This window comes from Phalangium opilio, unplaced genomic scaffold (genome assembly GCF_054372755.1).
Source record: "Phalangium opilio isolate 3A_F unplaced genomic scaffold, DU_Popi_V2 ptg001662l_1, whole genome shotgun sequence".
NCBI lineage: Eukaryota > Metazoa > Arthropoda > Arachnida > Opiliones > Phalangiidae > Phalangium > Phalangium opilio.
The window spans coordinates 1,129,227-1,145,594 of NW_028324260.1; the positions used below are offsets into that span (position 1 = coordinate 1,129,227).

General features: G+C 39.3%; 2 protein-coding genes across 2 annotated transcripts; both read right to left on the reverse strand.

Moving 5' to 3' along the window:
• Positions 1 to 9: 9 nt before the first annotated feature.
• Positions 10 to 3,530, reverse strand: LOC149583081 (uncharacterized). Its single transcript, XM_089864101.1, has 10 exons — positions 2,925 to 3,530; positions 2,710 to 2,851; positions 2,336 to 2,651; positions 1,854 to 2,263; positions 1,629 to 1,792; positions 1,474 to 1,582; positions 1,226 to 1,416; positions 904 to 1,141; positions 552 to 833; positions 10 to 473 (listed from the first exon to the last, which is right to left on the reverse strand). The coding sequence occupies exons 1-10, from the start codon at positions 3,528 to 3,530 to the stop codon at positions 10 to 12; spliced, it is 2,922 nt and encodes a 973-aa protein (XP_089720227.1).
• A 7,094-nt stretch (positions 3,531 to 10,624) lies between these two features.
• LOC149583082 (uncharacterized) lies at positions 10,625 to 12,708 on the reverse strand. Its single transcript, XM_089864088.1, has 4 exons — positions 11,905 to 12,708; positions 11,270 to 11,822; positions 10,975 to 11,154; positions 10,625 to 10,922 (listed from the first exon to the last, which is right to left on the reverse strand). The coding sequence occupies exon 1, from the start codon at positions 12,589 to 12,591 to the stop codon at positions 12,118 to 12,120; it is 474 nt and encodes a 157-aa protein (XP_089720214.1). The 5' UTR covers positions 12,592 to 12,708; the 3' UTR covers positions 10,625 to 10,922; positions 10,975 to 11,154; positions 11,270 to 11,822; positions 11,905 to 12,117.
• Positions 12,709 to 16,368: the final 3,660 nt, after the last annotated feature.

Consider the following 16,368-nt stretch of genomic DNA (forward strand, 5'->3'; position numbering starts at 1 on the left):
TTTTTAATTTTATATTGTTTTAATATGCCCGTGGGCTAGTGTGGTAATGCCATCATTTAATATAAAACGTTTATCGTCGCATGGGTTTAAACAGAGTTTTGTTTGTCTTATAGTTTTAACAATGTGCTTCTCACTAACGATTCTAACCATCTCCGCGGTGGTCAACTCGCGGTTCAGTAAGCATTCGCGATAATGCGCGTGCCGGACGCGTTTCCGCACGACGCGCTTGCAGACTCCCTTACACGTCTTCTTCTCTCCCTTGGCCGACAGGATACTAAACATTTTGGGTCTAAGCCCACAAAACTCCATGATCGGAGTACCGTCCAATTCATCTTTGAATTTGCCCAGTCGTTTTTTATTAGCATCGCTGTTAAGTGGATGGTCACGTGGGTACCCCGAGAAGTCATACAGTTCAGCCCGAGTGGCGAAGTCCGCGTAGAGATCTTTAGTCTCGATGTGATAGGTGAGACTGTCTGTAAATAAACGGTTTGTTAACATGGAAACAAATAACATTTAAAACATCGGACACAAATAACATATGTAAAACATACCAGTATCGGTGAAAAGGAGTTTCGCTCTATCCCCGTATTGTGCCCGAGTTTCATCGTAATGAAATCGGTACATCAATAACTTTGACAAGTCCAAGATGACGAACCCTGTATATATAGGCCGGTTCAACACCAACTTCTTCTTCATTGAATGAATCCCAACCAGTTCATTGTGAAAAACCGTGAATTTTTCAAAGGCGGGAGAACTGGCCTTTTTGACCGCCTTTTCCCGAGTGGTTACTAATTTGAAATCCTGTCGATTTCTCAGGTTTTCCATGGTTTTTCCTGAAAAACAAGGGAAAAAATATATTTTTATTAGTCTACTTATTATTGTTATTGTTTATTAATTGCATACCAAATACTGCGTTGTTCATTAGTTTGAAAAGATCCTTCTCGAAGTCGTCTGTAGCCAATTTCCTTTTTTCAGTGTTAAAATCAATGTACTCCTTTAGCCAAGCACCTTGCTCAAACTTTAAGATCCGGTGGATTTTGGTGATTTTTAACCCTTTCGATACGTAATACTTCAAATTTCGATAATCCACCACGTATCTCTCCTTGTTGAATAGATTTGGGACTAGTTTTGGTAAGGATTCCTTAATTTTTATATTCAATTATGTCATCTGGTTCTTGGAATATTCCGAGAGCATCTGAGGTTTTATCGTCATAGATTCCGGAACCAGTGGATAGCAGTTATGTTCATTGTGGAGTGATTCGGGGTATTCTAAATCCACTTCTACTATATATCCCTCTGGTGCTGTATCCGTACACTCTAAAACGTCACGTTCGGAATCCTCTGTGGGATGAACCCATCGGAATTTTTTCATTGGTAATGCGTCGCACATGACCGTCCCGTAGAGGTTATTGCAATCTGTTGATATGATATGTTAGTCACTATCTCCAATATTAGTTTGATTAAAATACATACCCAGATAACATATGTATCCTTCTGGTTTTGAACCATCATATCCATCTATATATTTATTATTGGCCTCTGCGAGTCGGTGACTTATCATTGAAACTCCTCCTCGAATTCCCTTTTCAATGAAGAGGTGCATATCTTCGTCCAAAAGTAGATCTAACCGCACCTTTGTCATGTGTAGAGCCGCCTGCCAAGCGTAACCGAGGACCGGTATAGGAGTGAGCCGGATCAAGGTGGTAGTACCTCATGCACATTTTCCTGAAGTTCTGGAAGACATCGGCCAAAAGTAGGGTGTCAGTCAAGACGTACAAGTTGTGGTACTCCCCTGTAAAGATATGGTTTAGTTATTTTATGTAATCCTCTCTAAAAAATATATATATATTTACCTAAATCTTGAATATTGAATGCTCGCCACACGTTTTGTGCGTGGGTGTAGTCGTCTTGGCTCAGGGGTTCGTCTGTTAAATCGTTGTGGAAACAGTCTATTGGGGGTAGTTGTTTCTCAAGAAAGCGCTCCTCTGAATCCATGTACGAGTATGGATACACCCCCTTTCGAACCAGAAATGACACCTCCGTTGGGTTGAAAACGGAGTTCAAGAAAGGGAATTTAGTTTGTCCCCCTTTCGCTACGTTGGAAACTAAGGTTTCGAGGGATGCGGGAAGGAAACGAATGCTGTCGATGAATCGAAGACTACCGAGGGAGAATGAAATATAAGTCCCGCTATTGGATGCGATACAGTCAATCTTCTTTTCTTTAATAATGGCGATATGTTGTATTATAAGATGCGCGTCATATCTATGGATGGAAATTGTTGCATATAGAGAAACCAATCACACAATTAACAACAGAGAATTAAAAAACAAATACCTGCTAAGGTTGTGCATGACGACTGGGATAAATTTAGGTGCTTTTAACTTGAGGTTGCAAGATTGACATGCGCTCCCCCTATATGCGCCTGTATAGTGGTCGTGATCACGTGTTTTCACAGATCGTTCTGTGAATGGCTCTTCACAAACGTAGCAAAAAGTGGATGCTTGAAACGCCGCCTCCTCATCTGGTGTTAGTTGCATCGGGATGTTCACCTTCAATTTTTCAGCTATAACGTCCGATTCGTCTAAGAGCATTTTTAGAAATTTGATGGCTCCATCATCACCTCTATACGTCTCATGTTTGACGAGATTCCCTGAAAATAAATTATGTGTTAGATAAACCGAAGTATGTTTATCGAATTTTCATCTAACCTGTTGGACCAATGATAACATATGAAAATACACATGTTTTATGCAAAGCCAAAGTCGTTGTCGATGATAGTGACGTGTCAGGCAAACATGTTGAGACTTTTGAAAGTAAGGACTCAAAGTCCGCAACGATAATATATGGAACCTGTAAAGGAATAATAGTTGTACACACACACACCCATAATTATATAAATAGCTAAACAAAGAAAAATAAATACCATTTGATTCCATCCGAAGTTTTTGAATCTTAAAATTGGTTCGTCGTGTGGCATAATCACGCGTTGAGGATCATGAACATTACACTCACGCACGTGCTCATCGTGGGTTCGAATTGACGCGCTTCGTTTCAAACAGCGACGACAGTAAAATGATTGATGCGCGTGTTTGGTAAAACCACTGAGAAGGCGACTTAGGTTGCGAATCAAAACAAAATGTTTTGATTCCCCGTTTGACACCAAGACCAAATCAACTTCCCTATCTTTGGGAACTTGTCTTTCGCTCACGTAACGTGGGAAGTACCCCTTTTCATATGCGAATATATTTATGGACAAATTTTTTACTTCCTCAAAACGTTTAAGTTTAAACGAATCGAGTTCAAATGGGAATGTAATTCCACACAAGTTTAGTTCATTCTCGTACTGTTGATAATGGGTGATACGAGATGGGTCGCCTACAACTGGGTGGATTTTGGCGATAATCGACCATAAAAAACACTTATTGTCCCGTATATCTTCCGGATTAACGTTCACGGTAGCCCTTTTGTTTTCAATTACAGACGGTAATTGGAAATACGTTCCACCTACTAGCGGTAGGTATTGAATCATGTTAATTTGAATGTATAAAATACGGTCAATCTCCCAACCACTCCCCATAGACTCGAATGCATTCATACTTTCGGCTATTTATCCCGACTGGCGTTGACCTGTCGCGGAATAACTTCTGGTGATATAGTGGCGTGTGTAAACCCCCGAAAGTACGGACTAATTTCAGTCACAGCGCCCGTGTTCCCTAACTCACGCGTGTATCTCGCGTGTACAACAAGGTACCATTTAATACCTTTCTTCTCACTCAGTTTGTTTCTAACGTAACCCTCTAGCTTTCCTCTATGTTCATTTATGAACAAAATAGGGTCCGTTACACCATCAGGTGCAGTGATTCGAGCCGAAAAAATCGCGTCATGGAACGCGTTAATTTCCTCAATTTCCGGTGGTGGAGGATTCCCGGGTGGATCGACTGCGTTTTGTTCGGCTTCCCAATTCTCCATGAATTCAGCCAATCCAAGATCATCTTGAGAATGTAATTCCTCATGATCTTGTTGCGCTTCGAAATTATCCATAAACTCCCCAAGACCATCGTTATCTTGGGAGAGTAAGACGTCACCGCTTGGATCATCTTCGTAAATACGTTTGAAATTAATTCTTATACCAATTTAAAAACCGAGCTTGTCTTAAACACCTGGTAGTTAGCTACACCCCCCTCGCATCAAAGTGTGGCGGGTAAGACACGTTACAGGGGAAATAAACCAAATATTTACCATTTTCAACTCTGATTCGTTTTCTTTTCTCTGGAATCGGTGCCGCTTTTCTCTTTACGGGCGAATTAGGAGGGGTGACGCGGTGTGATGGCCCGGGTTGTGGAGACGCTGGACGCGTAATATTCTCCGCGACGTGGTTTTCCACGACATTATTTCCCGCGGGGTGACCGCGATGTATTGGCCGTTGATGGCGGTTTAAATTATCTCTCCGCGAAAATAACCTATCGCAAACTGGACACGCAAAAGAAATATTACCGTGTTTGGTCCGCATATGACGGCTGAGGTTCCGCTGGTTGGTGAAGACATCGGCACAAGTAGAGCAGGAGTACATCTTGAAATCGAATGTGACCATAGTACCCATTTCACCTCCCTTTTATACAATTTTTAGGCTTACGTATATATTGTTTCACCCTTTCCCGTGATTCCCATTGGATAAAAATATTGTCAGGCTTAAACAGTGTCTTTTTCCTTGGATTTTCCGGGGTTTCCCCATCAACGTACAGAAATCCAATTGCGCCTGGTTAAGATGGTGTAATATGGAAGACCCAAAAAGAACATTCTAGAAACAATGGAATGTTCTGGAATCGGAAAGAATATTCTAGATGGTCCGAGGTGATCGACACTTCATTGTACATCCGAATTCGGCTTATATTGTAGGTAGTGTAAAGTCAACAATGACGCTTTGATGTGAAGACTCCCTCGAGTCTAAGAAATTTACTCCTCTGATAAAAACCCAAACTGTATCTTAAACTATAGTAGCAGGTACATGCGTACACGAGGGGTTGTAGCAGGTACATTAGTACACGAGGAGTTTGTCACTCGAGTTCCGAATGTATATATATGTTATAGCGTTTGCCCACCCAGAATAGAGGCTGGATATCACCTCGGTCGAGACGTCAAGTTGACATGTTAGGTTAAGACGCACGTGTTTTCGCCTTCTAGATGGTTCGAAACGAGGGGTCGGATACATCTTATTCTATACACTATATCTTTTGAGTTATCAGTATATTTCAAACTGGTAACCGACCACACAGCATCGGGCTTGATTTCTTCGCGCTTTTTTGGGTTTTTTGGGGAATCCCCGAAAGAAACCAGTGATTAATATATGTATGGTTTTTAATCCCACAATTCATGCTAACTGTTTGAAGTTCTATTGTGATTTTGGAGAAAATACGTGGAAGTGTTAGACGTTTTCATACTAACCAAATTTGAAAAAAAGTAGGAAAAAATAAATAAAAGTAAATTAATGAAAATTTACAATTTGAATTTCATTTTTGTTCGTCTCCTAGATTTTTATTTACAATTTCTTTGTGGTTGTAAATCCATTCAGAAAATAATACACATTTCGATAGTGCACACAAATACTTCATATTATTACGGACAGGTTTATGATTAAGCATGCATGTAACCATCGGACCATCATCGTCGATTTCATTGGCTTTGGGACATCCCACTCCATTCAAGTCTATAACCTCCCGATTAATAATGTCCGACAAAAAGCAGCACTTCTCGTCCCCTTTGCAAAATACCCGTTCGTAGCTTTGTACAGCGGCTCTCAGACACTCCCGGAGTTTATCGTAGGGCGTTACTCCATCATCCCAGGCTAGACCATGTAGATTATTCAGCATCCACCTGTTTTGTCGTTTGGCATCATGCGTTAGTTCTTTTTCGGCGTATGGGGGCGCGAAAGACCATGATCCGACTCTCGGAGTTTTCTCGACACTTGTTACGGCTACTTGCTTGGCAATTTTTTCCCGTCCATCAATTGTAGCGCGCCCGTCGAGGAAATCAAAATCTACGACGATGTATTTCTTAAACCTATGGGTGAGAAAGAATAATTTCCCATTAACACTGATATTTTTCAGTGATGCAAAAGATAGTATAAAAATACTACTTACATTGTACTTGTTGGATGGTTCTTCCTTCCTCGGTGAACTTTAGTGAGATTGTGATGGATGTTTAACTTGGGTTCCTGGCTATTTATACTATTTAATAAGATCATCATCCTAGCTTTGACTGTACATTGATGGTGTTTACGCCGTGGGTTTTTTCGGGAAGATTATTCTCGAACAATCTACAACTTTGATTGTACATTTTACGTCATGGCCTTAAACAACGTTAACCTGGGTTTTATGGGGTATTTTAAATTATCTGGAATGATCTAGAATAATCGGTAGAGCTGGGTTTTTACTGGGATTCTTTATTTTCCCCCAACGTCATCTGGAGTTTCATACCCCCTTAACCATTTGATTAATACGGGAGAAATTAATGGTTCAAATTTTGATCTAATTAACGTATTAAAATACTGTTTATTTCTTAAATCATAATTCACCCTATCTTCATACTCCAATGTATGTACTTCTACATCCGAGAATCGAACACGCTTCATTGACCTGTCAATCAAAAACACCCCTTGCAGGTGCGGGGATGAGAGGGGTGAGTCAATCAAAAACGCCCCCTTACAGGTCTGAGATAGGGGTGAGTCAATCAAAAGGTTTACGTTTTCTCCCCCATCATCTTGTTTTCCCATCCCCCAATCCTCACTCCTCTCTCCTCTCTCCTCTATCCTCACTCCTCACTCCTCAATCCTCACTCCTCCCCTGCCTTCCACTGTATGTTTTGGGACCGGCACGAAGACCCTACTATTATTTATAATTTTCTCAAGATTTCACGTGATTTCCAGTGATTATCGGAGATTTCTGATTACCTTTGATTACCCGCAGAAATGATTTTGATTACTAATGATTTTCAAAGAATTCTAGAAATCAAGTAATCGATTTCTGCGGTTTTGTACACCTGATTATTCAAGTGACTAACCCCTCGATGAGTTCCATCTGACTGAAGACTAAAACGCAATCCAAATCCGTTTATATAATAGCAGAAAATAGGTTATAATTTTTTTCGCATGGAATTTTTGCACCACCTCTGCCTTCCACAGTGCTTGGCCCGGGAGACTCTTATGTACCCTAATGGTATGTTAATTTAAATACATTTTAATATAAATTTTAACATAATAACTACGCTAGTTCTTTACGGCATGGAAATCCCATGTAAAAGCCAAAACCTCTAAGGCCAATATTGGCAAGACTGGTGGTGGGCCACCTCCTGAGTCCATTACGGATTTGGAGCGGAGGTTTAACCAAATTTTTGGGAAGGGGTTAATCACGGGCCTAGAGTCGGTTATTGACGCTGGGTTCCCCGAAGATCCTACCCCATCAACATCTTCCCTCCGTACTCCTGCCTACAACGGTTCCTCGACGGAACCCGCATCGTCATTCGTTCCCTTAGATGACACCTTCGAGGTTTATGTGGCACCGATTGTTACAATGGTGGTTGAAGAACCGACCATTACTACTCGAACCAGCCGCGAGATTTCCGGTGGAGAATCGAGCGGAAACGAAGAATTGGGTTTTGTTCCAAACTCCGTGTCAGACTCTGCAAAGTATTTTTACATAGCAAATAATTTAAGCTAATCCTGACATTTACTAACAAGTATAACAAATTTATAGAATTAAATGAGACACTGAAAAAGAGAAGGGCCGAAATCCGTAAAACGCCCTATGAACGGGCCGCGGAGCTTTTGGGGGAGACCCAAACTGCCCAAAATAGAGAATATGGAGGCATGCGGAAAGCTCTTGAGGCTATAGCCGCGTCCCAAGCAAAACTGGCTGAGGCGGTAACGACATTGGCCAATGCCTCAGTTTTGCAGGCTAATGCCTCAGTTAGGCAGGCTAATGCCTTTGAAATAATTGCGCAGGCCTTAAGGGACAGAGTCTGAGCATTGGCGAAGGAAAAAACAGCCCTTTTAAGGGCTACTCGTCAATAATATACTGTCGAAATAAAGGGTTAAATTTTTTTAAAAATTGAGTCGTCACGCATGATGACTTGACCGTCGGATCCCTTGTGACGAGGAGATTAGTAAAAAAATTGAACTCCTTATTTTGGCGCTATATTGTTGGCCATTGACACTTGAAGTTCCGATTTAATCTCATATATAGGCTAATGTCGTGAACATGTGCGGAGTATATTGCCTTCTCGTGGCAAGTGTCGTAAACTTGCTTTGCAAGGCCGAAATATACACGCTTTCTTAGAATAATACAGTTATAAATTTCACAAAAATATAATTTATCATAATATAATATGGTTTTTATAAACTAACCATCTTATTACATTATTACTTCCATTAAAGTAAACTCTAAGTAAATGTGTATGAAAAACTTGAAACAAAATTTTTATTTAATAACATAAAAGAAAAAAATGTAAACGTTTTCAAAGAAATATTTAAAAGAAACGTTTATGAGAAATATGAAAACATTGAAACAAAATTTTTATTTAATAACATGATAAAAGAAAAAAAACAATCTTAGCCCTACGAAAATTGAAACGTAAAAAATTAATAATTTCTAAATTAACTAATTTTGCACCTATCAATTTTTTACCTATCAAAAGGCGAACTCTCACCGTCTCAATATCATACTAAACACATTAAAGAATCAAAATTTAAGCAAATAAAATGCAAAACACCGGAACGAAAACTTTCTATCTAATAATTTTGTACAAACGGATGCTTCACAAGCTTCATTCCAAAACATAAAAAAATAAGTACAACATTCAAGTCCAGTTGACTAGTTTTTATCAAATCATTTTCCAAATTTTGTGTTTTTTCCCTTGGTTAGCTCTGTCAGTCGGTGCTCCCTATAAAACACAATTTGCGCAATTCTTTCGTTTGAAATATTAGCTCTTCTGGCCCTTTGTAGCCAACCAGCAAGACTGAAAAGCCGTTTTTTGCAAGCTGAGCTAGTCTATCGAAAAAAAACTAGGTTAAAACCTGGAAAATACTAAATTTTTAAAGTATTTAGCTAAATTGATAACTGACAATGAAGTGCAATTACATTTGATTTTTTTTATTCTTACAGTACGGAAATTTGTAGTGGCTTTTTTTCCAATAGCTTAAGGGGTCATCAAGTAAACTTTGTTCTTCGGCTAAATATTTGTCAACCTCCTGAATATTTTGAGTTACGCTGCTTTTAGGTAAAACATCATTTAGGTAACTAAAAATTCCCGCTACAGGAACATTTCAGGTCGGATTTTCAGTTCTTGAATTTTCCCCTTCATCCTGGTCAGACTGTTCAGAATCAGACGCAGGAAACCAGGTTTCCAAGTCTGTATTCAATAACTTAGGGTACGTTCAGTAACCAACTTTGATCACAGTGCTTACTAAGCGATGTCCGATTTTCCCTACTGTACGCTTTTTCGCTTTTCCGGTTTTGACGTCATGATGCTCAGCGCTTGCCCATCAAAAAACCATCTAATCGATATGGTTTTTTGATGGTGTGACGTAGCGCTTGACTGTTGAACACTCGACTGACGAAACGTTGGCGCGGGATTTAAAAATTAAATTCCAAAAATGCTATTCCTGTAGTAGTTTTATTACTTATTTTTGCAAAACTTTTTCTACCATTCAAATGGACATAATTTTCTTAAACAATTTCATTATTTGCGAGCCCGTTAATAATTGAAAAGAGCCATTTGCGCTTCGTAACGTTTTGAGGGCCAGTAAGACGTTTACCCAACTCCATTTTCGAAAACAGCGCTAACTTCAAAATGTCACTTTTCCGTTCAACAACATTTTACGTCACTGTGACGTCTTGAGTCCATCAACCAAACATCAAGAAAACAGCTATTTCCTTGAGATTTTCGTTACTGAACGTACCCTTAATTGCATCTTCCTTCGAAGCTAGTCCAAGATGTTTCGCAAAAGGAGGTGCAAATTAGCGTTTTATCCCAATATCAGTATTAGATTTAACTTAAAAAAGATGGTAAATTCCTAGTCTCCAACTGCATACCTTCAAAAATTCCAGCTTTTTGCCGAGGATGAAGCATAGTTGCAATAAGATAGGAGTCGTGTCGTAATATGTCTTTGAATCTTATTTAAAATAGTTCAATGAGACGCTTTTGGAAATTTGTCAAATACACGAGATTGACTTTTCCAATTTTCTCAATCGTAGCTGTAATTAAGGCTATCAGGTAGCATGATTTAACGCCACTGAACTGCAAAAAGTCGGTAGCCAACTGGGCAGGCTTTAGCAAAGCTAACATTTCCCTCATCATCGTTCTCTAAGAAAAATGCGCTGATTTTTACTCTCTACGCCAAAAGCACAAATAAAACCACTACCGATTAGTTTTTCTTGGTGGATTGATTTTAATTGTTTTTTTCGCATAGGCAGCAACCATTATCTGTTGAGCCGCTAAAAATACCTCCTCCTGCGTAAATAAAACCGTTAGTGTGTTAGATAAACATTTTCCAAAGATGAGTCAAGGAAATTACTTCTTGTAGTCTCTCAACAGCCATAAGCACACTGTTCCATCTAGTATTTACTGGCAATATTAAGTCGTTTTAGCATTGCTCTCGCAAATTAGCTAGAATGAAGTTACTAATTCAGTGGACTGTGGATGGGACTCGACTCCCTCATTAGTGCCATTTTCATGACATTACATGGTATTGCACACTCACCGCCATAATGGTGACGTTGTCGGAAAAATACTATAATCTTGGTTACATATTTAAGCATATCGTTTGCCATATCATCGTTTTTAATGGCAGAATTTACCGCTAATTGAAGAGTATGCGCTGCACAACCCATCCTTTCCCATATTAGTTTATTGAGATCTGGTTCATAATCTTGAAAAAGAATTGGGATTTAATCTTTTATAAAGCAAAAAAAAAATTATACCACAATTTTCAGGTTCCAACTCTTCATTATTAAGGTCATCGTTATCATCATCAGAGTTTAAGACATCATTTACGATAAAACTATTATTTTCCACGATTCATACACCTGAGTTTCTTCTTCGTTTGGAATAACAAATGCCTTAGTTATGTTGCTTGCGTTGTCCGCCATTATCTTTCCAACCTATGATATAAATAAGTAGATTAACCTAATAATAAACTTGAGTGAAAAGTTTCTGAACGAAACATTAGGTTAATAAATCAGAATGCCCTGCCACTCTCGAGCCTGCACTACTTACTTTATACGGTGGAATCCCAACGTTTTTTTAAGACGGCTTATACTTTTTCTTTGATATTCACTCCAGTATGTCTTTCTTTGAAAGTACAAAATCCAATTGTCATTTCTTTCAGTTTGAACTGGTGGTCAGTCCAGTGGGCTTTAACACTAATTACACCGTCTCGCTTTCGTGAAGACCATAAGTCTAACGATAGATGAATTCTGCCATTTGGAATGTCCTTGAGAGCATGTTTTAATTTTGGTAAAACCCGTTGTTCAAAGCTTTGCTTTAGCTTCCTTGTTACGGTTCTCCTGCTAGACTGATTAACACCAGGGGCTAGCTTATTATACAGCAACTGAAACCCAAAATGATCAGGCTGGCTAAGTGGAGATCCATCAATACAAATCATATCCAATATGCCCTGCTCGTAGGTCTTTAGAAGAATAGTGTTACTTCCAAGTTTTGCACTTTTGGAAGGTACGAGAAACTGATCAATTGAGCCTCTTTGTGACTCATCTGGAGCAGGTTTGCTCTTTCCAATGTCTCTCCATTTGGGCGCGGTAGGATGTTGACTCTATAAAATATAACTTTTAATGTTTACTTCTCAAAGGAGATATTACGATGATGTATCATATATGTAGTTTATGACAAGATACCTCTGTGTGTCGCTTGAAATTTGATATGGTGTCCCCGCAGCTTCCCCTAATAGGCTTATCACAATAACAACAGAGCAAGACGGCAATGGTTGGTTTTTTCGTGACGCTATCTATTATGTGACCATAATATGAATAGTGTGGCTGGACCTTTCTCCCAAGTAAAGTGGCTTGAAAGTTCTTGTAGTCTTCTAAATCGCGAACCTGATCATTCTTCTATACTTCACAATAGTTCTCAGTATCATCAGAATGTAACTCTTTGGAACAGGAAGCCAAGTTTGTGGCAACAGTATCATATTTGTCCTTCTCCAAAGCTAAAGTGACTTTGTTTGGTTCACTGACGTTACTAAGAACATCCAGATCTTGTTGAAGAGAAACATTTTCATTCTCTTTGAAGTAGCTGTCTCGCTTGACGTTAAAAATCTGGTTCGCATCGGAACTAACAGATTTCTCTGACGTAGTCGCCATATTTGGAAGAGTTGTTGAAGGTCCAGGTGTTTGAGCCTTTGAGGACTCTTGTGACGGTGTAGAAGGAACATCTTGAACATCAGAATGACAGCTATGTGAACCACTTTGGACGCTTGACAATGATGGTGGTGACGATGGCACGCTTTTGGTTTTAGTTTCGAACTTGTTGGGCGTCATCGAAGACTTCACTGTTTTCTTTAGGAACGGGTTTTTTTGTGGCATTCCATGTTGAGAGTGCCTATACGATCAGCGATATTATAATAATTACCCGGCTATTTCAAATAGTGTTCTTACCTCTTACATGTATAATTTCCTATTAGCAGCAGCTTCTTGCTTTGAGTAACAAGCGTACGTATAAGCCATATAGCGTGTAAGATAGACTCTGTCGTGATTCGCGACACGCAACTTAAAAAGTCACGTGTTCAAGCCAAGCCGACCGGGAGGGTGGGACCGTGGGAGGGGTGGCGAGAGTAAGAAAACGACTGAACTGGACGAGCTCATTGTAAAATATGCAAGGGTGAGGGGTTCTAGTTCAGCCTTGCCCTCGGCCTCCCATCTCACCGTCTCACGTAGTTCGTACAGGGAGGAGGAATGTTGTAAAGGAGTGGTCTACGCACGTTGTAAAAAGAGAGAGAATTCTCGCAGATTCTGGGTTAGAGCTCTGAGACCTAACCGAGGCTCTTTTTTTTCAGACGCATGCGCGATTTTTTTCTCCGGGCCGTCGGCCGCTAAAATTTACTCTCGCGTGAGTCGCGACGGCGCGAGTCGTTAGGCTTATAAAAATTTGAAACTTGGTTTTTTCTCTCTCTAACGTCAGTGCTGACGTACTTGCGCACCGCTGATGCGTAGTAGCTACTAGTCGGCCTCGGGTAGATCTCTCTCTCCAGACCGCTAAATGGAGACCTCTCCGTAATACCTTTGGCCACTCCTCTACATTCCTCTTCCCTGGTTCGTAGACCCTATTAGGATATAGGGGTGAAGGAGTCTTCAACTGCCCGTTTCCCATTAAAACAGTTTTGGGAGATTCTTAGCCGCGCACCTTGTTCCGCGCTCATCGTCATCGGGCGTCGTCTGTTCGTTTGTTTTAATTTTTGTTAAAGGCGCTGCATTTTTTAGTTCTTTAACGGAACATTTATCATTATTTTATTTTTTATTAATAGTAAATTATGGTTCTAGATAAAACTGAAGTAAAGGTAACGCTTTTTTACTCTTTCCCAACACCAAAAACTCTACTAGATAAGTGTTTAAGGTAGATTAAAGCTGTGGGAGGGTCGAATTAACGCCCGATAAAATTAAAAAATATCTCTACATGTGCAGTGAACACGTAATTTAGGCGGTGTTGCTTCAAAGACCTAAGCTAGCACGAAAAACCCGCTATTTTTTTAATTGGATTTGCGTGGTCACGTGATGCGCGTAACCAATGTAACTAGGTACGCGTCCACGAATTTCCAATCGGTGAGGTCGAAACCCGAGCTCTAAGAACGGGCAGTCGAAGACTCCTTCACCCCTATTTCCTCCTAGGTAGACCATCTTATACCGGGAAGAGGAAAGGAAGGAATTCACTAAAATTTTATTAAATATATTAGAAATATCATTTTTGCTTTCAAATATTTTAATAGGTAGCGATACCTATCAAATTTAAATCAAATTAAACATTCTTAAAAACTAATGAATCAGGAAAAGTGTAAAAAAAATTCCTTAGGAATCGGAACTTTCAAACTCAATTTTTCATGCCTATCATTTAGGTTGATCTATCACTATCAAAATCGGTCAAATGATACCTAGATTTTTTTCCAACTATCAAATAAAGTATCAGATTCAAAAAAGCTATGATAGTGCCCATCGCTGTCCCCAAGGCCATTCGCCTTACACATGTTATGTAAAACAACACATGCCATAACGATTTGTGCCGCGAATTTCGGATAGTAATGGAGAGCCCTAGCCTATAGCAAACACCGAAAGCGTTGCTTTAGACCAGCGCTTCTCTAACTGTGGTCCGTGGACCGGCACCTGTCCGCGGACATGCGGCTGGTATGGTCCGTGATACATAGTTGAAAAAAACCGGTCCGCAAGGTTAAAAAGTTTGAGAAGCGCTGCTTTAGACATCCATTACACCTTTCAATGGTACATCTAGCTTTAAAAAAAGCTGACATAAACCGAAATTCTGGGGTACACTCTTCGGGCCCTATTATGGGGACCAATAACCATGGAGTTAATGGATAGCCACTATCTCCTACAAAAATAAACAATAAATAAATAAATAAATCAAAAAATTTATTAAAAATTGGGCTTTGTGACTTTAAACTAACCCAACTCAAAATTGAAAAAAAACAGTCACACCTCCCCATATAAAATTAAATTGGTTAAAATAATTTGGTCAATGAAATCCGCTCGCAATGAATATATTGGTTGGCACATACTAGCTCCCTATTATTACTTGTAATTTTGTGGAGGGTCAGTTTTTAGTCATGATAGAGATAAGCAATATAATTAATAATTACCAATTATCCAAGAATAATTTAATGACCCATTTAAGTATGACCGTTCCAAATGTCTTGAAACATTTGTACTTCGGTAAATAAATGAGTCGTGCGTTGACCCCGTGAACTTGGCATTAGCCGCAAGAATTTTCAAATTAGAGGTGTGCGGTTAACGGTTTCAATCGAATAATTCGATCAAATACCGAACCGAATTATTCGATTCGGTATTCGATAAGCCCATTTTCACTATTCGATACGAATATCGAATAAATACCGATCTGACTATTCGGTTAAAGTTCGACTACCATAAATTTAGGTCCTTGGCACTAGAGAGACCCACCTTATTTTAAAAAATATCATTCCGATTTTATTTGTCCTCTATCAAAAACTACCATCAAGTTCCTAGGAAAAGTTTAAAAAATACTTGGCCACCAATGAGGAGAGGTATTTTGAAATTTAGGAGCTTCTAAATGTTTTTCTCATTTCTTTGTATTAACTATTTGCGAATATAAGGGTTACCACCCGATTAATCGGGAATAGTTAAGCCTAGTATTCGCAAGTATTAGGGTTAACTATTCGCGAATACTAGGCTTATCTATTCACGATTAATCGGTTAGTAAAATATTTACCAAGGCCTAACTATTCGGTATTCGATTTGGAATAAACTATTCGATTCGGTATTTGATAAGGAAAATTTTTTAGTATTCGATAACCGGTTCGATGCCCAAAAAGTGGTATTCGCACACCCCTAGTTCAAATCATAGTCGCAGACTAGTTGAACATTTAAGGAATGATAAGACTTCCGGTTTACATAAGAGCTCTTCGGAAAGTCGGGATCATTGTTCGGAGGTGGCACGATTGCAACGTGGGTGCAATCGATTACTCCGATAGTTCCGGGGAAATTGCACTCATCTTCAAACCTCATTTTGATGGCATGCTTTTCTACCTCCGTTACAGGAAATTTTATGTGCATCGGTACTAGATGTCGGTTTATAGCCCTAGTAACGTCTCTTAGACTTCGGCTTACGCTAGATTGGCATACACCAAGAAAAATGTTTTGCCCAACATCTAACTGGTATGAACCCCTACCGTAAAACCTCAGTGCAATGAGAACTTATAGCGAATTCCACTTACTGCTCTCGGAGCGCTCCCATGGAGCAATAAATATAGGAGACCCTGATTTAGCAAAAACAGTCTTTAACGAAGCCGAGAACTACTTCTCCCATTTATATGGCTCCATGGGAGCGCTCCGCGAGCAGTCAGTGGAAATCGCTACTAGAAAAACAACGTCGATTAATCGTAAATTATAATCCAATTTTGTGGAACTCGTGAGATTATTATACATTCATTAATGTAGATCATTAGCCTTCTATCAATAATTTTAATAGAAGCTAAACGAAACAACCTAATTTAATCTAGTAATTCCTAATAATTTATGCAATTGGTCAAGAATAGGTGGTTCTAACCAACCAGCCCCGTTACAAAAATTATTCAATTGACAATTAAATGTGTTAATTAA

Coding starts and splice junctions, on each gene's coding strand:
- LOC149583081 (XM_089864101.1), bottom strand. CDS start 3,530: ATGATTCAATACCTACCGCTAGTAGGTGGAACGTATTTCCAATTACCG. Junction 2,264..2,335: donor GTCATGCACAACCTTAGCAG/GTATTTGTTTTT, acceptor TTCCATCCATAG/ATATGACGCGCATCTTATAA. Junction 474..551: donor ACTCCTTTTCACCGATACTG/GTATGTTTTACA, acceptor GTTTATTTACAG/ACAGTCTCACCTATCACATC.
- LOC149583082 (XM_089864088.1), bottom strand. CDS start 12,591: ATGCCACAAAAAAACCCGTTCCTAAAGAAAACAGTGAAGTCTTCGATG.